The sequence below is a fragment of the Gopherus evgoodei genome, chromosome 17 (genome assembly GCF_007399415.2).
Source record: "Gopherus evgoodei ecotype Sinaloan lineage chromosome 17, rGopEvg1_v1.p, whole genome shotgun sequence".
NCBI classification, from domain to species: domain Eukaryota; kingdom Metazoa; phylum Chordata; order Testudines; family Testudinidae; genus Gopherus; species Gopherus evgoodei.
In genome coordinates this window covers 13625303-13652474 of record NC_044338.1, presented here as the reverse complement: position 1 = coordinate 13652474, position 27172 = coordinate 13625303, and the positions used below count along the sequence as shown (strand labels likewise).

General features: G+C 42.4%; 1 protein-coding gene across 1 annotated transcript in view; it reads left to right on the top strand.

The window, feature by feature from the left end:
• The window catches only part of GALNT17 (polypeptide N-acetylgalactosaminyltransferase 17), a 284026-nt gene that overhangs the window by 171561 nt on the left and 85293 nt on the right, over positions 1 to 27172 (top strand). Inside the window, exon 6 of the mRNA XM_030536954.1 lies at positions 25082 to 25199. Within this exon, the coding sequence (XP_030392814.1) occupies positions 25082 to 25199 (118 nt within the window). The remainder of the gene's footprint in view (positions 1 to 25081; positions 25200 to 27172) is intronic.

Genomic DNA, 27172 nt, shown 5'->3' with positions numbered 1-27172 from the left:
AAGAGCATTACATGATTGGCTTTTAAGACTCTCACTCTATATGATTTGTAATTTGACAATATCCCATTTTTATTTTCTAGACCAACTTCTAAAGACATATATCAAACCAATCCGTATGCTTTTTAAACTGTTACTGGAAACACATTTTCCTCTATTGATCTGGCTACCCTCATTACTAGAGTGAATTCTTTAGTCATATCCGACAATCTTGGAATTGGCCCCTATAGTTTTAAACTGTTGAATTCTTACTCTTTATTTCAAACAAATATAGTAATATTAAGAAATAAAGAAAGAAGTTTCTTCAGAATGAATTCATATGTTGAAAGATTTAGTTATGTTGGTGTACCCATACAGAGTGATTGGTTTGTGTTGTTTGTATTATCATAGCACCTATGAGCCTTACTCATGGACTAGGATTCTATTGTGTTAGGTGCTGTACAATCAGAGTTTTGTACTGTTCCTACTTAAATTGCCCTTTCAGTTTCAGTGGGATATGTTTTTGCTATTCACTCTCTGCATTGTCTTCTGTGGTGTTGTGTGCTGTTAAACGACAGCGACTTTCCACTCCAAAAAAGTGCTGCATTTCAGCGGTGGGTGAAGTTATTACAGACCTTGCAACCACTGAGTCAAATCTCCCCGAGATCCTCCTGAGTCCTTACTTGGATATAACTTGTGTTACGGTCAACAAATATTTGGCCTCAGTAAAGACTGAACAAAAACAGACTGAAAGTGCTTTTGAGTCCTTTGGCATGAACGGCACTATATAAATAGTGGACATGATTCTCATTCCAGGCAATATCTGGCAGTGATTTCTAGCATGACTTCTTTTTTTCTTTTCTCCAACTGTTAACTTCGTCCAACCAGGAACCTATTGCAAAACAATGACAGAATGGAATTTAAACCAAATTTCCCCTCCCCCCCTCGCCACACAGAATCAGAAGTAAGTCAGGACTAGAATTTTGCAGCGCGTGTTAACAGTATGAATTGGAATCAAAGACAAACCCATCATTTGATTACACAGTCTCTAATTCATCTGAGGATTGCAGGACTCATCAGATGATCCTCTGATAAAGGCCTCCCTTTCTAGTCAGAACAACTTCTCCTTTTGTAGGAGTTCAGACACTTACATCCCACCCCCTTAGTTTTTTCCAGACTGTGGATTCACTCACAAAGTCTTGAGTTGTTTAAAGCCTGCAGCGTGCTGGAATACTGCCAGGGCAAACTGCAGATTCTCTGTGCCAAGGAATCTGGTATTGCTTAACTTTTAGGCAGAGTACTAATGAAAGATTCAGTCCTTTGGCCATGAATGTGTTGTCATGTGAGACAAAGGATCTGTTAGCAAAACACAAATGGTAAAGCACTTAGGGTTTGCTTTTTAAAACTTTAATCCTTCTTTTGCTATAAGAAAATATGAATCATTCCCCCTCTGGTCCCTTCAGCAGTCCTTTGTTCCTAACGGCAGGACTGGGAAACCACAATGTTCAAGCCAGGGACTGAGCCATCACACCATGTGCATCCTTTCTAAAAACTAATCACATTGGGAACGACAAAATACTTCACCGTCCCTTCACTTTACATTTCCAGCCACCGTTCCTCCTTAGAAAGAAAGACAGTGTCACATTTCAGGGCAACTGCACCTGTATTTCCCCTCAGTGTTCCAGCAAAGGCCCCACTGTCAGTCTTCCCACTCCCCAGAACCTGCCTCTCTTGGCTGGAGACCTGCATCTCACTCCCTTCTGACCGGTATATCCAGACTGCACAGTTCCCTACCTTCACTGTATAAACAACGAGGAGTCCTTGTGGCACCTTAGAGACTAACAAATTTATTTTAGCATAAATTTTCGTGGGCTAAAACCCACTTCATTAGATGCATGGAGTGACAAATACAGTAAGCAAAATATATATTAAAGCACATGGAAAGATGGGATTTGCCTTACCAAGTGGAGGGTCAGTGCTAACGAGGCAATTCAATTAAGGTGGAAGTGGCCTATTCTCAACAGTTGACAAGAAGAGGTGAATACCAAGGGAGGGAAAATTACTTTTGTAATGCTAACAAGGCCAGTGCAATCAAGGTGGCCCATTTCCAACAGTTGACAAGAAGGGGTGAGTACCAGCAGAGGGAAAATTATTTTTTGTAGGGACCCATCCACTCCCAGTCTTTGTTCAGGCCTAATTTGATGGTGTCCACTTTGCAAATTAATTCCAGTTCTACAGTTTCTTGTTGGAGTCTGTTTTGAAAGGTTTTTTGTTGTTGGAGAATTGCCACTTTTAAGTCTGTTATTGAGTATCCAGGGAGATTGAAGTGTTCTCCTGCTAGTTTATGAATGTTACAATTCTTAATGTCTGATTTGTGTCCATTTATTCTTTTGTGTCCGATTTGGCCAATGTACATGGCAGAGGGGCATTTCTGGCACATGATGGTATATATCACATTGGCAGATGTGCAGGTGAACAAGTCCCTTCACTGTGTTGTTCAGGGCAGAGACAAGCTGCCCAAGCACACCTACTGTCTTGCTCTTCAGAGATGGTTAGCATCACAACTGCCCACAGTTATAGATATCAGACAGCTCTTTTTGATGCAAGCCTATTTTATTCTTGAGGTAAAAGCACTACAGAGAAAACCTGCTAAAAACAATAAAAGAACCTACATGCATGTGAATATGTTTATCAGACTTTACCACCTCCAATATGGGCTCTAGCAGGAGCATTCCTCCAACCTGCCAAAAAAGGAGGGCTCTTCTGTGGACACAGGTTAATAATAGCCTCAGTTCAGAATTAGCATCCATCTTATAGGCCTCTGTAGGCAAAGTCCTTCCAACCATTTTCTAAGGAGTGAGGCGCTCCGTAGACCAGAGGTCCTGGGCGTTTGCTGGATCAGGAAGAAGACCATAAGCCAGTTTAAAACCAAGTTATTTATCCAAAAATCCTTTCTTTGTCAGTCGGGCCCTAGAGAATCCAGTTTTAGCTAGTATATTCAAACCTCCACTTGGATGGTGTTTTCCTGGAAATGTTTCCATCTGAGTGAATTTGCCTAACCCTCCTCTGCTGTTCTCCTGTTTACCTTTCCCATGGACATACATACAATCTCTCAGTAACACAACAACAACTGCATTTTAATACAACAGACCGCAATGGTGTTCCACCTCATTCAGTGAGGGTTAACTTGATTCAGTGAAGTTAATTCAGAATATTGCGGGATATTGTCCATCTGCCACAACAGGGTCCTAGCCAAGCCAGGTGGGCAGAATACTATTGGGGAAGGTAGGGGAAGATTGGAGGCGAATGATATTTCCACCACCTTCCTTTGTCCTTATCATTTTTCATCCTGTGAATCTTGTTGCCAAATTGGATACAAACAGCACGAAAGCAAGTGAACTCGGCTAGGGCTGTGCACTCCAAAATGTAGCTGCCAATGAATGATGTGTTGACTTACCCGATTCTATTTTGTGCAGTCAGTAAACAGTTTATATCCCCTGTGATATCAATTGAAAGGGCAAAACGGTCCCTTTTCGTGGATTCATGGAATCACAGAAGATTAGGGTTGTAAGAGAGCTCAGGAGGTCATCTCGTCCAACCCCCTGCTCAGAGATTCCTCCAGTTCCTGAGGGCGCTGAGTACAGACTAGCTTCCCCTACACTGTGCTAGGATTTAAGCCCACAAATAAAAGGCCTTATTCTGCAACTCTAACTTATAATGATGCCCAATTCTTCTCTCGCCCAGACCAGTTTCGCACCTGTGTAATTCCATTCACTTCGGTGGAGAGAGTGGCCTCGTTTTCAGCAATGTGAAAGCAGAATCTGGCCTATAACGTGTGTGTGTGGTACCTACTCACATCAGTATCCCATAATTACAAGCAGTGTTTAAATACTGAGGATGAAATCTTGTCTCCAATGAACTCACTGAAAGTTTTGCCATTAACTTCTTTAGGGTCAGGATTTCACCTTCCATTTTTTAAATTGCAATATATATAATATATATATAAAGATATTAAAAATTTGGCTTCAAGTTTGTGTTAGCTCTCCCAGGCCACAAACTAAGTATGCCCCATGCTAATAGAAGCACCTTGGATAACTTATCAACTTTGAGCCTGATTCGCCAGGGCTTCAGCGTGCAAGTAGCCCCACTGAAGCCAATGGGACAGATCTTCAACTTGTGTAAATCATCATAAGTCCATTGTGGTTAGTGTTGATGTACACCCCAGCTGTGGATCTGGACCAGTGTAACTGCTCTCATGAGCAAAGCCTCCTGCTGTTAGGAAGAGTTCACAGACTCGGGCTATTTGTTAAGTTGTGTGCAGACAGATCTGTTTTCTCTGTAATGGAAATGAACCCAAATCTGAACCCCTTGCAGTCCTTACCCCTGCCCTTTACCGGTAAGTGACGGCTAAGATGATCTATGTTCATTCTTCACTACCTCCTCCATCCATTCCTCCAGGTTCCAGTCTCCCTATCTGCCTTATTCACTGTTTCTCTTTTTAGGCCTGGTCTACACTACGCGTTTATACCGATTTTAGCAGAGTTAAACCGATTTAATGCTGCACCTGTCGACACGAGGCCCTTTATATTGATATAAAGGGCTCTTTCAATTGGTTTCTGTACTCCTCCCCAATGAGAGGAGTAGCGCTGAAATCGGTATTACCATATCGGATTAGGGTTAGTGTGGCCGCAAATTGACGGTATTGGCCTCCGGAGGGTATCCCACAGTGCACCACTGTGACCGCTGTGGACAGCAATCTGAACTCGGATGCACTGGCCAGGTAGACAGGAAAAGCCCCACGAACTTTTGAATTTCATTTCCTGTTTGGCCAGTGTGGAGAGCTCACCAGCACAGGTGACCACGCAGAGCTCATCAGCACAGGTAACAATACAGTCTCCTGAGAAAAGAAAAAGAGCTCCAGCATGGACCGCACGGGAGGTACTGGATCTGATCGCAATATGGGGAGAGGATTCTGTGCTAACAGAACTCCATTCCAAAAGACGAAATGAAAAAACATTTGAAAAACTTTCCAAGGCCATGATGGAGAAAGGCCACACCAGAGACTCAGTGCAGTGCAGAAAGTTAAGGAGCTCAGACAAGCCTACCAGAAAACCAAAGAAGCAAACGGAAAGTCCGGGGCAGGGCCAAAAACATGCCACTTCTACGCTGAGCTGCATGCAATTCTAGGGGGGTCCGCCACCACTACCCCACCCCTGTCCATGGATTCCGAGGTTGGGGTGGTAATTTCAGCCATGGCTGAGGATTCTGCAGACGGGGAAGATGAGGAGGAGGACAAGCTTGCAGAGAGCACACAGCACTCCTTTCTCCCCAACAGCTAGGAGCTTTTTCTCACCCAGACGGAATTACTCTCCCAGCCCTCCCAAGCCAGTAACCCAGACAATGAAGCCATGGAAGCGACCTCTGGTGAGTGTACCTTTGTAAATATAAAACATGGTTTAAAAGCAAGTGTTTTTTAATGATTGATTTGCCCTGAGGACTTGGGATGCATTCGCAGCCAGTACAGTTATTGGAAAAGTTTGTTAACATGTCTGGGTATGGAGCGGAAATCCTCCAGGGACAACTCCATGAAGCGCTCCTGGAGGTACTCCAAAAGCCTTTGCAGAAGGTTTCTGGGCAAAGCAGCCTTATTCCATCCACCACGGTAGGACACTTGACCACGCCATGCACGTAGCAAGTAATCTGGTATCACTGCATGACAAAGCCTAGCTGCGTATGGTCCCGGTGATTGCTGGCATTCAAGCAACATCCGTTCTTTATCTCACTGTGTTATCCTCAGCAGAGTGATATCGTTCATGGTAACCTGGTTGAAATTCAGGAATTTAATTAAGGGGACAGAGATGGCCATTCCTACTGGGCTGTTTGCCTGTTGCTTAAAAGAAATCCTTCCTTGCAGGTAGCCAAGAGGGGGAAGAGGAGCGGGGGGAATGGCCCTGAGCTTTTTCCCATTTGGCTAGCAGGGATCTTCCCTGCTACCAGCCATGCAGTGGGGGGGGGGGGGAAGGGGGATGTTTAGCAGTGATCTTCTATGATACCAGCCACGTGGTGGGGGGAGGGGTAAAGTGATCATCCCAGAGATTTGGATGGGGGGGGTGGTTTCTGCTGCTTCATGTTAACAGGAAAGAAGCAGCACTGAACGGGATTTGCTTGGTATTTGGGAAAGGAGGGCACTGTGTATATGAAGGCTGCAGAAGCCGAAAGACAATGGCTTACCGTGGCCGCATGCAAGCTGAATTCTGCTGCCCGGACCTGCATCTGTGAGATCTCTAACACCAGAGCCGCAGGCACTCAATATTAAGATGCAAAATGCGACCTTGTAGTGAAATCACATGTGCTATGTAAGGTGAATAGTGTTGTTCACTGTGAAAGAGTATAACCATTGTTCTGTAAAATGTATCTTTTTAAATACTTCTCTCCCTTTTTTACCTCCCTTATGCAGCTGCAAATTTTTCAAGCCTCCCTACTCCATTCTGAAGGCTATCTCAGATAAGGCGGAGGTAAAAAAGACGCAAGACAAAATGTTCTCGGAAATCATGGAAGTGACCTGCAATGAAAGAGCTCATCTGAATGAGTGGAAGGACGTGATATCAAATTACAGGAAAGATGCCAGTGAACGTGAGGAGAGGAGGGACACTCGAGAGGTGGCACCAGGAAGATCAGCGGTGTAGGCAGGAAGATATGCGGTGGCGGGATGCAACGCTGGGGCTGCTGCGTGATCAAACTGACATCCTCCAACGTCTGGTGGAGCTTCAGGAACAGCAGCAGGGTCACAAAGTGCCGCTGCAGCCCCTGTGTAAGCACCCTCACCACTCACCATGTTCCACATCTTCCTCACCCAGACGTGTAAGAACGCGTGGGGGAAGGCTTTGTGCACCCGCCCACTCCACCCCCGTGGACAGCCCAAAAGGCTGTCATTACTTTGAAATATTTTTAGTGGCCTTTTCCTTCTCTCCTGTCCTCCTCCCAAACCACACCCGGGATACCTTGTCAGTTCTCTCCCTCTTTTATCATGACTTTTTAGTAAAGAATACATGATTTTTAAACTACAGTGACTTTATTTCCTTAAGCAAGCAGTAATCGAAGGGAGAGGGTGGGTTGCTTACAGGGAATGAGTCAATCAAGGGGGGAGTTCATCAAAGGGAAACAAACACAACAGTTACACTGTACCTTGGCCCATGATGAAACTCATTTTCAAAGCTTCTCTGATGCGCACCGCTTCGTGGAGTGCTCTTCTAATCGCCCTGGTGTCTGGCTGCACATAATCAGTGGCCAGGTGATTTGCCTCAGCCTCCCACCCCGCCATAAAGGTCTCCTCCTTACTCTCACAGAGATTGTGGAGCACACAGCAAGCAGCAATAACAATGGAGACATTGGTTTGGCTGAGGTCTGAGCGAGTCAGTAATGTGCGCCAGCACACCTTTAAACAGCCAAATGCACATTCTATCACCATTTGCACTTGCTCAGCCTGTAGTTGAACAGCTCCTGACTACTGTCCAGGCTGCCTGTGTGTGGCTTCATGAGCCATGGCATCAAGGGGTAGGCTGGGTCCCCCAGGATAACTACAGGCATTTCAACATCCCCAACTGTTATTTTCTGGTCTGGGAAGTAATTTCCTTGCTGCAGCCATTTAAACAGAGTAGTGTTCCTGAAGACACGAGCGTCATGAACCCTTCCTGGCCATCCCACGTGGATGTTGGTGAAACGTCCCTTGTGATCCACCAGTGCTTGCAGCACCATTGAAAAATACCCCTTGCAGGTTATGTACTGGGTGCCCTGGTGCTCCGGTGCCAAGATAGGGATATGGGTTCCATCTATCGCCCCCCCCCACAGTTAGGGAATCTCATTGCAGCAAAGCCATCCACTATGACCTGCACGTTTCCCAGAGTCACAATCTTTCGTAGCAGCAGCTTAATGATTGCTTTGGCTACTTGCATCACAGCAGCCCCCACAGTAGATTTTCCCACTCCAAATTGATTCCCGACTGACCGGTAGATGACTGGCCTTGCAAGCTTCCAGAAGGCTATTGCTACTCGCTTCTCAACTGTGAGGGCTGCTCTCATCTTGATATTATGGCGTTTCAGGGCAGGGCAAAGCAAGTCACAAAGTTCCATGAAAGTGCCCTTACACATGCAAAAGTTTCGCAGCCACTGCGAATCGTCCCAAACCTGCAAAACTATGCGGTCCCACCAGTCTGTGCTTATTTCCCAGGCCCAAAATCGGTATTCAATGGCTAGAACCTGCCCCATTACCAGCAGAATCTCCAAAGCGCAGGGGCCTGCGGTTTGAGAGAATTCTGTGTCCATGTCCTCATCACCCTCGTTGCCGCTCTGCCGTAGCCGCCGCCTCCTCGCCTGGCTTTGCAGGTCCCGGTTCAGCATAGACTGCATGAGAATGCGCAAGGTGTTTACAACATCCACGATTGCGATCTTGATCTGAGCAGGGTCCATGCTTGCTATGCTGTGGCGTTTGCACAGTTCACCCAGGAAAAAAGGCGCGAAACGGTTGTCTGCTGCTTTCACGGAGGGAGGGGTGAGGCTGTACCCAGAACCACCCGCGACAATGTTCTTTGCCTCATGAAGCACTGGGATCTCAACCCAGAATTCCAAGGGGCGGGGGAGACTGTGGAAACTATGGGATAGCTACCCACAGTGCAACGATCCGGAAATCGACGCTAGCCTCGGTACATGGACACACACCACCGAATTAATGTGCTTAGTGTGGCCGCATACACTCAACTTTATACAATCTGTTTTACAAAACCAGTTTATGTAAAATCGGAATAATCCCGTAGTGTAGACATACCCTTAGATTCCCAATACATTCTTTCCCTTGCCCTGCTTTTCTTTTTACAGCTGCCAGGGAAAACTTAATTATGCTGTTAAATGTGCATACTTGGTGTCTGATTATAGAGAACTGGTCCTAAAAATTTCAAAAAAGAAAAACAAAGGAATAGGAATGTCACTGACAACTAGAGGCACCAAACATGCCTGTTTGATTTCCCTGATCAGTCCCTCTTGTTCCGTGATACCATAGGTGTGTGAAGGTAAAATAAACCTGAGTGTTACCTGCTCCTGGTGAACAGAAACACATCAGGTATTTGTCAGAATAAATGCATTACTCAGCTTCTTTCAGGTGCTTACAGGGCTATTTCAGTGCACTCTCATTTCCCCACAGAATGGGACTGCTCTATCTGTCAATATGCATTACTCATTTTCCTATCCTTAGTAACAGACTATGGTAAACACAGACACAGTGGGCTAAATTCAGTCTTCAGATATACCTAGGAAATTCTCTCCCTGCGCTGTTGACTTCTATATCCATTACCTGTACATATCTGAAAGCAATGCTGGCTTGTATAAGACAAATTAATAATAAAGGGTCTGATTGTCAGCTATATGTCTGTGTAGCTCCACTGAATTCAGTGTACATGATCTAGGGATCTAGCCCAAAATATTTTAAAGTAAAGCAGTACCACTTTTTGAAAAGTTACTATGCAAAAATAGTACCTTCTTTCTCAACAGATCTGTTCCTTGTGTGTATTCAGAATCCTGATTTAGTGACAACATCAAGCCTAGACTGCTTTTTATTCCTTTTAGTCCTGCAGAGTCAAAAAGCAAAAAATGTCAATGTCAATTTTTAGATTAGTACTGCACTTTAAGTGGCATAGGACAAATATAACAAAAGTATTGTTTACTTTCAGGGTCAGTGTGGTTTCCTTGTGAGAGATTTGGGTGGTACAGATGCTTGTTAGTGGGATAAAGAGCCATTGTCCTCTGAGACAGTGATTCTGATTTAGTTCTGGTCATTGACTATACAGTGCCTTGTGTGAATTTGATAAGTTTCAGAGGGGTAGCCATGTTAGTCTGAATCTGTAAAAAGCAGCAAAGAGTCCTGTGGCACCTTGTAGACTAACAGATGTATTGGAGCATAAGCTTTTGCATGCCTCTGACAAAGTGAGTATTCAGCCATGAAAGCTTATGCTCCAATACGTCTGTTAGTCTATAAGGTGCCACAGGACTCTTTGTTGCTTTTGTGATAAGTTTATCACTGCTCAGTTCTCCATGGAAGATTTGAAAGGCCATGGAAACTTAACTCACCCCATCTAGTTCAGGTACTGATATGGTTCCATTACTACAGGGTGTGAACACCTCACAAACTTTAATGCATTTATTTTCACAGCACTCCTGTGAGATACTGAAGTGCTATTATCCCCATTTTACAGAAATTGAGGCAGAGAGCTGCTAAGTGACTTACCTAAGGTCACACAGGATGTCCATGGCAGAGCAAGGAATTGAATACAGATCTCCTGTGATCCACCTACATCCCTAACCACTGGATCACCCTTTCCCCCACTTAGAGTATGGTTACCCTTCTGAGTCATGCCTGAAGCACATTGTTGGGGAAATGTGAGAAATGGGCTCTGCCATTACCTGGGGTTTGTGTGCTGAGTGGATAAATACAAGCTGTCCATTTCCAAGTCTGTCATTCTGGCATATTTAACAAGAACTAAATTCACATTCAAAAGAGCAAAGTAAATAACATGTTCCTGCAGAGTATGTTAATTACACATATTACATCCAGAAGCAATTATCCTTTAATCAGCAGTCTGGTAATAATATAAGTACAAAGAAGTGGAAGTTGCATTAAGTTCATTACCACTACCAACTAAACAGACATGTTCATGGTAAAATGATGATAAAAGTATTTTGGACCAGGTCTTCAACTAGTATAAATCAGCATAGCTCTGCTGAAGTCCGTGGAGCTACCTGCTGATTTTGATGGAGCTATGCCAACTGAGGCTTTGTTTTGAGGCGGTAGCAGAATTACTCTAGTCTAGTGCCAGCTGCTAATTTGCTGTATGTGGGGGTTTGCTTGTTCCATAATAAATTAGGTGCTTTCATTTGAAAAACTTACAGATTAGGACTAGATGATCCCTACCCCAATAACATGTGCCCTGCACACACACACACAGAACTCCACCTCAAACATTTCTGAGGATTAAAAAAATTTAGATACCTATTCTCTCTGCCATTTTCCATTCTCATTTTGTTGTGTTCAGTCTAGAAACAGAAGTGGTGAAACACCATGACAGAGATTGTTCTCACTGTACATCCAGTGGAAATGGAAACAGGAAGTACCAGAAAGTTCACAAGAAGGACTGTTCTCAGTTTTGTAGAGTTATGTATGTCAAATAAGCATCCAAGCTTTTGGGTACTTGGCCAAATCTCTGGAATTTTGTGATTCACCCAACACTAATTCTCATATGGGTTGAGGGAAATATGGGAAGAACAAGAAGTCCTCCTGAGAAGTATCTGGAAGTGGTGTCCTTTTGTGAAATCTGAAGGGTTTGCTAACTAGGGACATGCACAAATACAGTTATCTTGGAGGTCTGTTGTAGCCACTAATGCTCTTTGTGGGAACTGCCTGAAATGATGAGTTTTAGAGCTTGTCCACATGGGGATACTTGGGAAAGTGAATCTGCGTTAAGTAAGGCTGGTGTATACTAAAAAAGTTAGGTTGACCCAGTTACATTGCTCAAGGGTGTGAAAAATCCACACCTCGAGCAACATAACTAAGAATTCTTCCATTGACCTAGCTATTGCCTCTCAGGGAGATGGATTACCTACACCAGTAGGAGAACTCCCCTTGTCACTGAAGTGAGAGTCTACACTGAGGTGCTGCTGCAGCGTTTCAAGTGCAGACAAGACCTAAAGATGTGACTTTAAAGTGGATTAGTCAAACTGCATTAAACCTATGCATGGACACTCTCATTCAGAATTAAAGTAGCTTCAATTTGGTTTAGCTTAATTCCCTGTATAGATAAGCCCTTAGTCATTGTCATCATCATGAAATTACTTTTTGGCCAAATTTTCAAGCAGGCCTCAACTCCCTCCCTAAATTTGTGCCCAGGAGTTCTGTTTCTCACAAATCAAATAAATAACCCTGATTTGCATATACCAACGTGCTCTTGTGAATGGAAGGTTTGTATGTGTAATAGATCTCTCGCCTGAGTAGTCAATTGGGTTTGAAATCATGACATTCTGTACCACAACATACATTTCTGTCACTTGAGCAGAAGAAGTAATTCCATTAGCTGATGGCAATAGTTGTGTATTATCCCCCAGGAATGCAGCTTCACTTGGAAAAAGGGTGATTCTTTCCATGTGTTAACAGGTTGAAGTAAAGACTATGAAGGAGTGTAGGGTTTATCTTGACTAGTTAACTCAGGTTAAAACTACAAGCTGACTTGTCTTCACTAGGATTTCACGTTGTGTTAGTTACCATGTGTTAGCAAACATGAAGTGAAAAACACACCTTTTGCTTAGCTCACTCAAGGCTGATGGACTAAGCACTGAAGTGAACTGCAGTACACACTTTGCCAATATGTTACACATGCATGGAATATTCAGGAGCAATTTCAGAGGCTGTTTTTCAGTGTTTGATCCTTTAAATCTAATACCAGTTAACATTTGCTGGATTTTTTTACGGAGCCAGTGGAATTACAATGGAATTAAAAATAAAAAGGCAAACAAAAATACCTCACCTGTTTGCCCTTTTCATTCATCCTGTGCTCAGCAAGATGTGATTTATTTGTAAGATGGCGCATAGGGAAAGTCTCCTTTTTAAGCTATCTCTTTTCCTGATTCTTGCTGTTCAATAACTTCCCAGACAGGAATGTATTTTTCCTGTCATTCTGCATGTATTTTTCAATGGCTTCTATTATTATTTGCCATATATATTAAAGGATGCATTGTTTATCTCCATCTGAGACTACAAGACCTTCGTGTAGCCTTTTCCCCTGTAGGAATATCACTAATAAATCACTGCTTATAAGGGCCATATTACTTCCCACAATTCTGCCTTTGAGAACTGGGAGATTGCAAGCAGAAGAAATCTTTCTGGCATGGTGGGAAATTCTACTGCACAGCCCTATTACTGTGGCTTTTAGTGGTTGTTGCATGTTGTCAATTCTGTCAAAGCAAGCACAGCCTTTCCCTCTATGGTCAGAGGCCAGTGCATGCAGTCCAATAACCTCAGGCCAAAGCTTCTGTGATAAACTTAGAAGGATGAGGTTCTCCCTTTTCGTTTATCTTCCCGTTGCTGTAAGGAGTCACTTGTATTGAAATAGCCCTGGAACATGACTTAAAATTAGCTGATGTTGAATAGCATCTTTTAAGTTTATCCTGAGGGAGCTTGGCTTTTAAGAATCAGATAATTGCTGTAAAATTTTCTCAAGACCTTTGCCAAACAGTCTCATTTTAAAGGGTAACTATCCAGTCAGGGGCGGCTCTAGACATTTCGCCACCCCAAGCATGGCAGCATGCCACAGGGGGCGCTCTGCTGGTTGCCAGTCCCGTGGCTCCGGTAGACCTCCCGCAGGCGTGCCTGCGGAGGGTCTGCTAGTCCCGCGGCTCCAATGAAACTTATCCAGTGTCACTTTTCACAGCAGGGCTGCCACACAAGTTGTGTTATGATGTCCTCAAACTCATAACATCTTTAAATTAATTTGATGCAACATTGCTCCTCTCTTGTCCACATATTAACAAAGTATGGAACTGAAACTATGGGGAAAAGAGAGGGGAAATGCCTTGCTTAAGGTTACACAGAGAATTGGCAATGGACCTGGGAATAAAACCCTAGATTCTCTTGCACAGACTGCATGATACAAATAATTCCTGCTAAGGGGCTTGCTTTAATTGGCATTGTAGGTCTGGTTCTCCCCAGGGGCAGCTCCAGGCCCCAGCACGCCAAGCGCGTGCTTGGGGTGGCATGCCGCGGGGGGTGCTCTGCTGGTCGCCACGAGGGAGCACGCCTGCGGGAGGTCTACCGGAGCCACGGGACCAGCGGACTGTCCACAGGCATGCCTGCGGGAGGTCCACCAGAGCCGCGGGACCGGCGACTGGCAGAGCTCCCCCCACGGCATGCTGCCATGCTTGGGGCGGCGAAATGTCTAGAGCCGCCCCTGTTTCTCCCTGGTACGCTAGCTGTGTAAGTGGATGGAGGAAAGAGACAACAATGGTCCAAATGATCAAGTGCTTGTGAATGGTGATTAAATTCACCCCCATTTATGAAAATCTTGTAACAAGGATATTTTGAGTTGGTTATTGTAACTCTTTTTGAGAAGGAAAGCTCCGGGGAAAGTAGATCTGGGAGTTAGTGCTCCATCAAGGGTAGAAGGCCGGCTGGGAAAGGGATGATGAAGAGACTGAAGCTGAGAGCATTTGAGGAGAGAAGATTACAGATAAACAGCCCAGTTGTTTAGGGTTTAGGATGGGTGTGGGGTCCCCCTAGAGGGCTAGCCTGTGCAAAGTTCAGATCTGGGAACTCTTTGGATATAGGGTCTTGGTTCAGATCTGTAGTAGGATCTTTAAATCTATGTCAGAGCTTTGCCTCAGTTTCCCCATAGTGTCAATCATTCATCAGCTTCCAGTGCTGCAAGATCATTGCTGAGATTCAATCCTTTGTCTAAATCTAAAAGAACATCAGTTCCAAAGTTTTACTAAAACTCCAACATAAACCCCAAACCAAATCTTCTCCCTGCAGCTCTACCACAGAGCACAGCCTCTGTCTGGAGGTCTGTCTTCTTTCACTTTGTCTTCAGCCCTTTTCCTGGGCTCTGATCAAAATTCCTTTTCCCCCTTGTATGCAGACGCTGCTGCATCTCTTCGGGTGAGGCTCATCTTTACTCATGGACACCTGTAGTTGTAATTTACTGTGTGCAGCCACTGATATATCAGTATGTAGGGCTTACTAGCAAACGGAGTCAGATTTAATTACTTTGTATTTGCATTCTATTGCGTTTGAATAGACTTCTGCTAGAAACTGGACCATGATCCACAAGGTAAAAGTAAAGAGGTGGAAAGAAAGGGAGAATCTAAAAGATCAAACAGTAGCCTGTGACGGGTTAGCCCAATAGAAAAATTAATTAAGAATTGGCACCTGAGAAGTTAAATAAAAGGAGAATCACAAGAAGCAGTAAGAATACAAAGCAGTCAGGTGAGACAAAGATTTCATCTGTTTTATCACATGAATATGGGCCAGAGTCTAGCATCCTCATTCAGACGGAGCAGTATCTTACTCCACAGAGAGTCTAATTGTTTTCATTCAGTTCAATTACTCAGCATGAGCAAGGTGCCAGGGACTCCAGCCTTGTGAATTTACAAACCTTTTAAAATAAAGGGTAGGTTCCTAGCTGGTGTAAATTTGTCATAGCTGCATTGATTTCACTGGACAAGTTACACCACCTGATGTTCTGGCCAGAGTTTATAAATCTAACTGACTGCAATAGACTAGAATCAGGGCCTCTATATAACCTACCCTATGATGCCAAGCAGTACTCCGGCATTTTGAAAGTCTGTTATGGCAAGCATGTCTGCACCAAAACCCTTGCCAAAAATTCCTAAAAATATGTTGGTGTGCAGGGAAATTGTGAGTGTTTAAGGGTGTCCTGTGATGGAAAATGTTGGATGTGAAATTTTATGTTGAATGCCTGAAGCCTGGAAGTTTCATAGAAGATTTGCTATAGCATCAGCTGCTGCACCTTAATACGCCATGGGTATAGAAAATGTAAATGTGCTCCATCCACCATTATTACTGGTTGGTAAAGCAGTGCTGGAGTCGGAAGACTATGAGTGACTCCTCAGGCATAAGGTTATAGCTCACACTGTCCGACCTACTGATTTTTTTCTCATCACAGAAGTAGTACATTTGTGCGTGTGGCACATATAGTTACAGGTAATGTACAGTTAACAATAGTTACAGTTAATGTAACAGCTTTAATCCAAGAATCATAAAAGTGCTTTATAGATGTTGGCTCGCCATAGATATTACACTCATTTGAAAGATGGCAAAGAGAGGCAAAGAGTGGTTAAATACTTCACCTAAGATCCCAAACTGATAGGAATAGAACTATTTACACAACACTGACCAGGTCAGATACATAAGTAGAACTGACAGACTTTCAAAAATATATCGTTTTCAAGGGTTCTGTTTCATTAAAAGCTTCTTTAAGTCTTGTTATGTGCATGCAAATTTTAAAAAAAGACACTAAATCTAAGCTCTTTTATGCAATATCTCTTATTTTTAATAAGAGTGGGAAAATCAGCCCCTCTGAAACAGACAATTAAGCAGAGTTGTTGGCTCAAGGAAGCCAGGATCATTCAAGAAAAAAACTATTTTGAATGCTGTCCTGGGGATACTATTAACCAAGGTACATTGCCGGGGGCCAAACTGTCATTCCTTCTGTACACGTTTTATTACACTCTTATGAATGAAATCTAGCCAGTGTCTGCCCAGGCCATTATGGAGCTAATGAAGGGAGGCTCAGAGAAGGTTCTCGTCTGTGAAACTGCATACCTTCATGTATGAGGTGTGTGACAGGGTCAGGCCAGATGGATACAGGAGAGTGTTAGAAGGCAGATATATTAGTCCCAGATTAAGTAGATCCCTTTTCCCTGGGTAAGGTAATAGGGTCAGTTCCAGAACAAGCAGGAACTTGCTGGAAACAATTAAGGCAGGCAGGCTAATTAGGACACCTGGAGCCAATTAAGAAGAAACTGCTAGAATCAATTAGGATAGGCATCTGAGTTTTAAAAGAACCTCTCTTCAGTTTGTAGCATGCAGGCGAGGAGCTGGGAGCAAGAGGCACTAGGAGCTGAGAGTGGGAAGGCATATTGCTGGAGGATTGAAGAGTACAAGCATTATCAGACACCAGGAGAAAAGTCCTGTGGTGAGGACAAAGAAGGTGTTGCAAGGAGGCCATGGGGAAGTAGCCCAGGGAGTTGTAGCTGTCGCGCAGCTGTTCCAGGAGGCACTGTAGACAGCTGCAGTCCACAGGTCCCTGGGCTGGAACCCAGAGTAGAGGGTGGGCTTGGGTTCCCCCTAAACCTCCCAACTCCTGATCAGATCCAGGATGAATTGACCTGAACTGTGGCTTCTACCAGAGGGGAAGGTCTCTGGGCTGTTCTCTGACCCACATGGTGAATCCACCAATAAGCGCAGAACCCACCAAGATAGAGGAGAAACTTTGTCACAGGTGGAAGGAATGTTTGAGTTTTTCCTAGAGAGGCAGCACTCACAAATGACTGTAATGACATAAGTATGCAGACTCCCATGTGATCCAGATCACAACATCACACCTGTGTACAACTATGCAGTGGTCACACTGAAAACTTCTCAATTGCTTGAATTAATGCACTGAAGTTTTGTATTCTTTGGGGTGTCTCTTTCCTGCTTTCAGAATTTTGGTTAGGGAGCTGGAGGGAGTCGCGAAAGGACATGAGTCACACCAAATTAAATCAGATTGAAACGGTAGTTTGAGTCTTTAAAATGCACATAGTAACATTGCAGTGAGACACTCCAACATATCTCATTTTTCCATTGTACAATTTGCTAAATCACATCACTGAAAACTTACTGTGAAGTCTATTTATATCTAGAAACCCCTGGCGGGACCCCAATGACCAACATCAGTTGTGGCCCATTGTTCCGTTCTCCTGCTTGTCCATTTGATGATCCCAATGACTGTCCTAAAAAATATAGCTGTGACTGTGGAATCAAGGGACTGAGAGCTTATATCTGGGAATTACACTAGCACAGTAGAAGTTTTAAAATTCACGTCGCTTCCAACAATGATGATACAGTAACCTGGGAAGATACAGATTCCTGTTCAGGATTTCAGAACAATCAAACAAAAGGCTACCCCTGATGAATTCATGCTTGGTTTTAAACCAGGCCCAATGCATGCTGGGATGGTCTTTGGCAAAAATAGTTAGGGCTCTGCAGACATATTCAGTAAAACTGATGGTCTCATCCTGAGCATGAATTCAAGTATTCAGTAGCCTGAGACACTGAATTGCCAAATATAAGTCTCTAAGAAGGAAGAGACATCCTTGACGAATTGACATACAAGCGAAGGAAGCCTGAAGCCCATAACTCTGGTTCAGAGTAAATCTTCTCTATCTACAAGCCCTCTCTCCTGTAGTCCTTGACATGATACATTAAATTAACAAGTTCTAATAGAGGTAGTAACTAGTTTCTTCTGAACTGGTTTTGACCAACCACAGAAGTGGATGGACCCTATGAGAGAAGCAATCCCTTCTGGTATTTCTAGCCTAGCCCAGCGCAGCGCCAAAGGTACTGAAATCTCTTGAGACAGTCAGATCGTGTGATGTTTCCAGAATGACTTCCCCATCAATAGGTTTGGATGGGCAACTGGAGATCGTCAAAACCCCTAGTGATGGCCCCATCACTCTGGTTTCAGTCATGTACAGGAGACTTATCTCCACCAATATCTTCTCTCTTTATTTTTAATTGAAGGAGTTTTGTTCAGAGGAAAATCTGTTGTACACAGGAGTGATGGATACACAGGAAAACTGTTCTTACTGATCTCTTTGTCTATAGCCTTGCTTTAGGCAAGCAGAAATAGGCAGCTAGATAGCTACTATCAGTTACTGAATAAGCATCTGTGGCTGAGATATTAACCTCACTATAAAATGAAAAAGGCTTTCTTCAATACCACATGCTGGGATTTGATTTCTGCTATACTGTGGTAAGAGTACACATGCCCTGGAATAAACCCCTATGTTATGCACCCAGTTCTTTATTTACTCTACATTATGTGCATCGGGCACCCCGTGCATAGAAACACACATGTACAATAGTGACAAGTCATTTTTGTTTACAAATTAGTTTACAAATTACAATTACAAATTTGTTTGCAAAATCCTTAATTTTGTCCATGGCTAAAAGAAAATTAAATACTATAAATAACAATATACTGTGCCTATCTATTGAGCAACGAGAACAGTACATACATAGTCTGCAAAAAGCAGATCAGGAAAGCTTTCATGTATAGATGACTGTTAGCCACTGACTGAACTGTTTCTCCACTCTGCTTTAATACTTAAACTCAAAGGGAAGTTTGTTTTCTAGATTTGTTGATTTCTGTTCCCCACGATTCAGAAAGATCTGAGTTTACAAACAGAGTTTCAGTGATGTACAGGAGATTGATCAATGATGAAGTTAACTTAAAATCTCTTTGGTTATGTATAGTGCATGCCCTTTATTAAAAAAGGCAGTCAAAGATACAACAGAAAGCCAATGGAAGTTTGGCCCAAGACCAGCTGTCGATAAAATCTATTTTTCTTAACTCCAACACAGACTTCCCTTTAGGGAGAAGAAAATAATTGGGGGTCCACCACTTGGGAGCCACTTTGTTAATACAACCAAGTTAGACAACTTGCCTGAAGTTTACTAGATAACATGGGCCTGATTCTGTGCTCATTTCAATATAAAGCCAGATGTAATAGCAATGCAGTCATCGTAAATCCAACTGTAATCCCAGTGCACCAGTGTAATTGAGAATGGAATTCATATTTACCAATACTAGCTGAATCTCCTCCTGAGTTTGCCAATTTGGGCCAGAAATTTTGTGAGAACAGGCTTTTTAATGATTTTCCCAGTCTTTCCTGGTTCCATGGAAGCTTTTTAATACAACCCAAAAGTGCAGAGACAGGCAAAAATGAAAGACAATGGGTGCAAATTTCCTACAGTTTTGGAACCTCAAAATCAAAATGCTTTTTTGAGTTTGGTGTGGAGGGATGGGCAAGGGCTGGAGATGAGGCAGAAGCAGGGCAAGAGGATGTGTTTCTAGACAAACCCTCCACATTTACCCCAAATAGAATGGCTGGGTTGCAGCCATGGGGCCTGCTGTGGCCTCAGGATTAGAGTGCTAAACATGGAGTGATTCCAAGGCTGAAGTACACCAGCTATATTCAATATGTCTCCTCCAGCCTTGCCTGTAAGGTGATGAGTCATCCCTGAGCTAGAGCCTGAATAAACCACATGTGTTGTTGAGGCATTCCTGTGTTGTGCTCCAGCCAATCCACAAACCAGGAGTTGGTCTGGTGACCCTTGGGGCAGGTATATAAACCTTGCGGGAGAAACAGTAGCTCAGTTTACTCAATGTTGCTTCATGGACTGGAACTCTCCCCGGCCTGACAGCAGTAACACACTCTATAAGCCTTAGCCTCCTTCTGTCTTGCTCTTGCTTCAGCCCTGTTCCTGCTCCTACTCCTGACTTGTTCTTACTCAGGCCTTGTTCCATCCCACTCTGGACTCCTGATTCCAGCTCTAACACCCCCTGCCTCCGCCCACTAAATGTGATTGTCATGGCTCTGACCATGCCCATCGTGGTTTCTTACATTGTCAGCCTTTACTTGTATGGACATGAAAATTAAAAAAAACACAAATTCAACCAAAACCCCTTACTTTGGTATACACACCTCTACCTTGATATAACGCGACCCCATATAACTCGAATTTGGATATAATGCTGTAAAGCAGTGCTCTTGGGGGGCAGGCTGCTCCGGTGGATCAAAGCAAGTTCAATATAACATGGTTTCACCTATAACGTGGTAAGATTTTTTGGCTTCCGAGGACAGCGTTATATCGAGGTAGAGGTGTACATATTGTAACTTGTACTTGAAGTGTAGTACTAATTGTATAGGAGGACTAATGAGACTATATTTCCTCTTCAATTCAGGAGAATGGTTTAGAAGTCTAGAGTATAACTGTACACCAGAGAAAGGAAGAATATTAAAGTCATTTAATAGACTAGGATAAATGTTTGCCTCTGTTTCTTATTTATCTTTATTTAGAGATTTATACTGAGGATAGTTCAGCCAGCTTTTTTTGATCTTTTGTTACTTATTTGTGTATTAGAGCCAAGTGAAATAATATCAAGAAACTAACACGCCATGGAATTCAGGATAAAAGGCCAATAATTTCACTAAATATGAATCATCTCTGTTAATATTCTTTCTGCCAAATTCTACTTTTTGCTTCACATTAAAGAAAAATTATCTATCGGGACAAATAAAAAATGCATTGAGTGTGAATTGATCTGTGTATTTTCAAAACAAACTGTGCTAATGTTTTTAATTAAGGGGTAGGGAAAATGAAGGGCTTTATCATCCAGTCTTCAAGGGCTATTATTCCATTGTGGATGGGTCTTCTGTTATTCTTAATGTCCACCTCTTTTGAAGGATTTGCTGTTAAATCAAATGTAGTTTGTATTTAAATTCCAGCATGCCACATGAGCCCTCATTTATTTGATAAGGAACCATTGTTATGAAGAAGAATGTAGCGCTTAATTTGTATTGCTTAAGGGAGCTCAGGAATGCTCCATTTGCTGGTTTTGCATGTTAACAATATCATTTGGTCGGAAATGAATATGCAGCGCTATATAGTTGAGCAAAATTTGGAGGTGAAATTATAAAAGCTCTGTCAGATTACTCACACGCAAGGCTTCTGAAACACACAACAGTGCTGACAGCTTCATCACTGTTCCTGAGTCTCAGCTGGCTTTGGAGGGAGTGGCCATTAGCAGGGATGAGAAGATAATTTCAGTTTTCGTGTTCATTTACGGTCTGATCTAATGCTCAAAAAGATCAGTGGAAAGACTCCCATTGACTTTATTGGATGCTTAGATTGGAGCTTTATGGCTTGATCCAATAAAGTCATTGAAAAGACTCCCCACTAACTTCAGGAAGCATTGGATTAGGTCCTGAGGCTTTGATACTGCAAAGATGTGCATACATGCTTAATTTTAAGCACTGCGAGTACTCCCATTGATTTCTGTGGAACTACTCACATTACATTAAGTTAAGCACATGAATATTAGCGGGATCAGAGCTTTAGTCGTTAAAATATTTAACTGTCAAAAAGGATAACAATTTGTGGAGGAGGTGGTGTGCACGTGGGCTATTGTTCACTAAGAACTGGTCTGTGGCCACCAGCTGATTAGAAAACTGGAGGTTTTCTTCTGGGAACTGATTTTTTTCATTAGAAGTATCAAAATCCGAACTGTTTTCATCAAAAAATAAAATATTTTGATTTTGAAATGCTAATTTGGTGCTTTAGGGGAGTTGTAGTTCATGTTCTCGTGCCCCTGTTCTCCTTTATAGGCTGTGCTCGTTGGTCAGACTACATCTCCTATGATGCACCATGTTTTCTCCTCTGGGTGTGGGAAGGCAGTGCATCATGTAGTCCAGTTGGTCACCCTGCCCACTGAGGAGAAATGGAGTATGAGGTATCTGAACTATTCCATGAATCACTGCAGCAGCATTTCAGAATCCAGATATTTCAGTTATCAGGCATTCAGTTTTTCGTCAAAAAATGTTGTTTTGTAAACAACACCATTTTCCATTGATAAACAGTTTCACTGGAAAATTTTTGACCAGAACTAATTAGTATCTTTCTGTCATTAATGACCTAAACTAAATTTGATGTAGAAGCAAAAGGCTCCAGTGCCCCCATAACTAGATCCCGCAGCAGCTGGACACCTGCAACTAGCCCATGCCAGTCAATTCAGGCTCAGGCTGCAGGGCTGTTTCATTGCTGTGCTGACTTTTGGGCTTGCTTTGAGGCCGGGCTCTAGGACCCTGCAAGGCGAGAGGCTTTCAGAGCTCAGGCTCCAGCTTGAGTCCTGGAGTTTATATAGCAATGAAACAGACCCGCAGCATGAGCCTGTGTTGGTTTGCACAGGCCAGCCACAGGAGTCTAGTTGCTGTGTAGACAGATCCAAAGTGTCCATGCCAGCTTCCCAGTTCAGAAGACACAAGAGAAAAAGGGGTTGTGCACATTCTGTGACAGAAAAAGTGTGACTTTTCCTTTAGTTTAATTCCTGATGGTAATCCAGGAAAATGGAGCTATTAGATGTTGGCATCTCTAATGTGAGTATCATTTCAAAACGAATTGTTTCTGCTAAAGGTAATAATCTTGCTACTGCTAAAGCAATGAAATTGAATTCTTAAGTACTAGAGTAGGGCAAACCATGAAGTATTGTACTGCTTACTGAAACTAAGGATCAGGTGGCTGCCTGAAAAAGCGTCTATTTAAGGTAGAGTATTGATTGTTCCTGTATTTACCAATGTAATATGCCAATTGTTCTATGATTCTACATTAAATCTTATAATAGAAATAATCTGCACTTAATACATATCACCCTTCATCCAAGGATCTCAGATAATTAACAAAAATGAATTAGGCCTCATACCATCTATGGGTCAATGAGTGGTACCTTTACCTAAGTAGAGTGGTATTTGCCTCCCAATGACTCCCATGGGATGACTCATGGTATAAGGAACAGCCAAACCTGAGTATCACTATCTGGCCCTAAGCAAGGTAGAGAAGTACTGTAAATAGCAACTCTATAGATTGGTAAACTGAGGCGCGGGGAGGTTCTATGACTTGCCTCATTTAAAGCATGTTTGTTAAGTATGACAAAGCATATCAGTGGTCGAGCTGGAAATGGAAGCCAGACATCCTGACTCCTGCTGACTGGCTTCTACCACAAGACCAGACTGCCTTATAGGAAACAACGTGCTCATGGGGAAACACAGTGAGTTTTCTAATAATCATACATGATAGAATTTGCATTAAGGGATGAAAGTCTTCCCTGTGCAACCCAAGGCCTATGTGCTTAGTCATGGGGCTTAAGTAGGAGTTAACTGCTGCATAGGCTTGTGCTGTCCCTCTGTTCAAGGTTGAATTTCACCCTAGTGAGGGCACTACCACCTCTTAAATACTAGGCTTATTTCCTGACCCCAAAGGATACTGGGGACAGAGCTCCGTTTGTGTATGGGAATAATTTAAGACTGAGGTGCTGTGGTGACTCTTTGCACCCCTAAATACTACAGTCATGTTTGATTTTTTCCTTGCTGATATCCAAAAGGGGTCCAGGCTTTGCTTCTACAGCTAAGATCAAAGTCTAGATTAGTTGGGGAGGGAGGGGGAGTGTCTTTTATTATTCCATTTTACAGTGGAAAATATCCCAGAGGATTCAACTTTCCCATATACCACAACCACAATAGGTTTGCAAACCCCAAAGTAGTAAGAGCATAACAATCTAGTTATTTTAAGCCACATTTACAATGGTAAATCATAATTTTCGGGATGGGGTTCTGTTCAACCATGCCCATATCCTCAGCTGGCATAAATCAGAATAGCTCCCTTGTTTCCAGTGAACCATCTACATCAGCTGAAGATCTGCCCCAGTGTTTTCAAACAATATTTACAGTTGTTCTATCCTAGTTATTGAAGAAGAAAGAAAACTGGCACCAGCAGTAAATATACCTACCTATGAATGCCCTTAATGTTTTATAGTTATTAGGAAAATATGGGACTGTGTTTCTTCTATATCATTTTGTGCATATGTTAATGTCAGTCCCTGACACACACTCATTTTTCTTCATCCTTTTCTCTTAATGGATACCTTGAGCTTGGCTGGCCTTCCAGAGGCTGAGAGTAATAAATTTGCTTCATCCATTAGAGAGCAAGAACTTTTGCAGGATTCTGGAGTCAAATCTTTTGTCTAATGTTTTTTATGAATTTGCTTCTGCCACAAGATTGTTGTCGTTATTCATTAGTGAGGCATATTTCCTTCTCCGGAATTATATTATTTTTGTTATAATTTATATCCACCCTGCAGATCCCACCCACGATCAGGGCCCCATTTGATTAGTCATTGTGCAAATACATAGCAAAAAAAGAATTTCTATCCTGGAGAGCTTACGTTCTAAATAGACAAGAGAAAAAAAGGGAGAGTGGAAGGTAGTAGTAGTATTCCTACTCTATCAATGGGGAACTGAGGCACAGAGACATTAAGTAACTTGCCCAGGGTCACCCAGGAAGTCTGTGGCTGAGCTAAGTTCAGTGCCTTAACCACAGAACTTCCCTTGCTCCCTTTAATGTATATAGGCAATTCAGCAGTTGAATTTTGTGCAGTCTTACTTCAGTGGCAAAATAATATCTCCCAAATAATGTTCCAATTCTACAAGCATAGTGCTTACTACTGGGAAGCTGGTGGCACTACCCAGTGCAGGCCCCACTAAAGTCAATAGGAGCTTTCCAAAGACTCCAGTGGCATCAGGATCAGGCCTTATTTTAGGTATTGGGTAACTTCCATTGATTGATTAAATCTACAATCCTTTTAAAAAAAAAAAAAAAAAGGAAAATGACAACTACAAATTTTGCATTGGTGATAATGCTGTTTCTATTGATTTTTTATTTCCTCTTCCTGCAGGACACCTGCCATGATTGGCTGTTCGTTTGTTGTAAATAGGAAGTTCTTTGGAGAAATAGGTCTTCTGGATCCTGGAATGGATGTATATGGAGGAGAGAACATAGAGCTAGGAATCAAGGTTTGTGAAATTGTTACTGTTCTGTGCAATTTTTCTTGAAATTGTATTTTTAAAAAACGCATACACGAGTATCTTTTTTAAAGACTAAAATCAGTTAGAACCTGCATTACAATCGAGCACATGATACTTTCAGTCCAGAAAACATTTAGTTACTTATTAGGAGTATATATTTTCTCCTGTCCCCCAACCTTTGGATTTGGAGCAAAGGCTGCTAAAACCAAAGGCAGCGTTTCCAATTATTTAAGTGGGCTTTGGATCAGGTCTCTAGCATCAGTTCATGATAACAAATTATAGATATGCGAAATATCAAATCCACAGTCAAAGAAAATATCATGCTTGTGTGTCTCACAGAAATAGTCTCATGGAAGGTGATGGGGCTACTCATTGTGAATACCACAAGCATGATTTGAATGCTAAAACATCTTTTACAGACATTTAACAGCCACATAATAAAGTGCATGTATAAACTGGTGTAACCCACTTTAATTATGATATATCAATAGGCGTATTTTCAGTAACTGATCCAATAAACTAGACAAGAAACTCCTGCTTACAATGTCTTCTAGTGCAACTTTAATTCATTATTGTAAAGATATTAGATGTGGTTTAATGATTTGATTGTTTCCATAATTAGAGCCCTACCAAATTCATAGCCATGAAAAATGCATTACGGACCGTGAAATCTGGTCTTCCCACCCCCTGTAAAATCTGGTCTTTTGCGTGCTTTTACCCAATACTATACAGATATAACGGGGGAGACCAGCGTTAATTCTTAAATTGGGGGTCCCGACCCCAAAGGGACTTGCTGGGGGGTCACAAGGTTATTTTAAGGGGGTTGCTGAATTGCCACCCTTATTTTTGTGCTGCCTTCAGAGCTGGGTGGCCGGAGAGTGGTGGCTGTTGGCCAGGCACCCAGCTCTGAAGGCAGCACCACTGTCAGCAGCAGCGCAGAAGTAAGGGTAGTAGTATCGCAACCCTCCCTACAATAACCTTGCGACCCCACCCCTCCCCACACACAATTTCTTTATGGACCCCTACAATTGCAACACCATGAAAGTTCAGATTTAAATAGCTGAGATAATGAAATTTATTATTTTTAAAATCCCATGACCCATTAAATTGACCAAAATGCACTGTGAATGTGATAGGGCCCTATCCATGATATATCACAAAGTGGTTCATAGACAAAAGATTTCAATGCTTGCAAACAAACTTGCAGTGGCAGAGTCTATGGAGATCCAATCAAGCCTGGGCTTAGAACATACTATTGGTTAGATTAAGGAGCTGATAGTGGGAGAGACTTGAAACTTGCTCATAACTGAAAAATTGAATGAGTGCTGTTGTAAAAAATGAAAAGTCATTGTTTATTTCATAGATTTTCCAGATGATATTTGCTTTGCTAGACAATCAAAAGCAATTTATAAAATCTGTTTTTATTGGATGTGGGGAATAGAAATCTCATTTAAACAAGGGAATAGAAGATAAAGGCCTTAAATATGCCACGCAATTCCACTCCTTATGGGGTAATTATTGCACCATGAGCAGGCAACTGATGCCCTTGGTCTAGAGGTATCAAACTTTCTTGTAACCAACTTCATTTGTTTGTTTCATGTTTTTGTGTTGCTATCATTCAGTGATTGACAGAGATGGTATAGTATTTAGTAAAACTATTCTTCTCCTAGTTAATAATTCAACCCATCTTTTTAGTCTTAGAGGATTTCAGTGGAGATGGCTAGAAAAGTCAGATCGTTGTTGCAAGTACAAGCAATGATCAGAGATGTAATTTTTTTTTTTACATTGTGGATCTATTAAAAGGTTAGCTAGAATATCTCTGCTTGAACGATTTTGAAAATTCCCACCACCCCATCCTAATCTTCATTTTTTCCCATGTGTATATATCCGCGCACACACACATTATATATACACACTTTGGCCAAGATTTTCAAAAGTAATTAGTCGTTTTGGGTGTATAA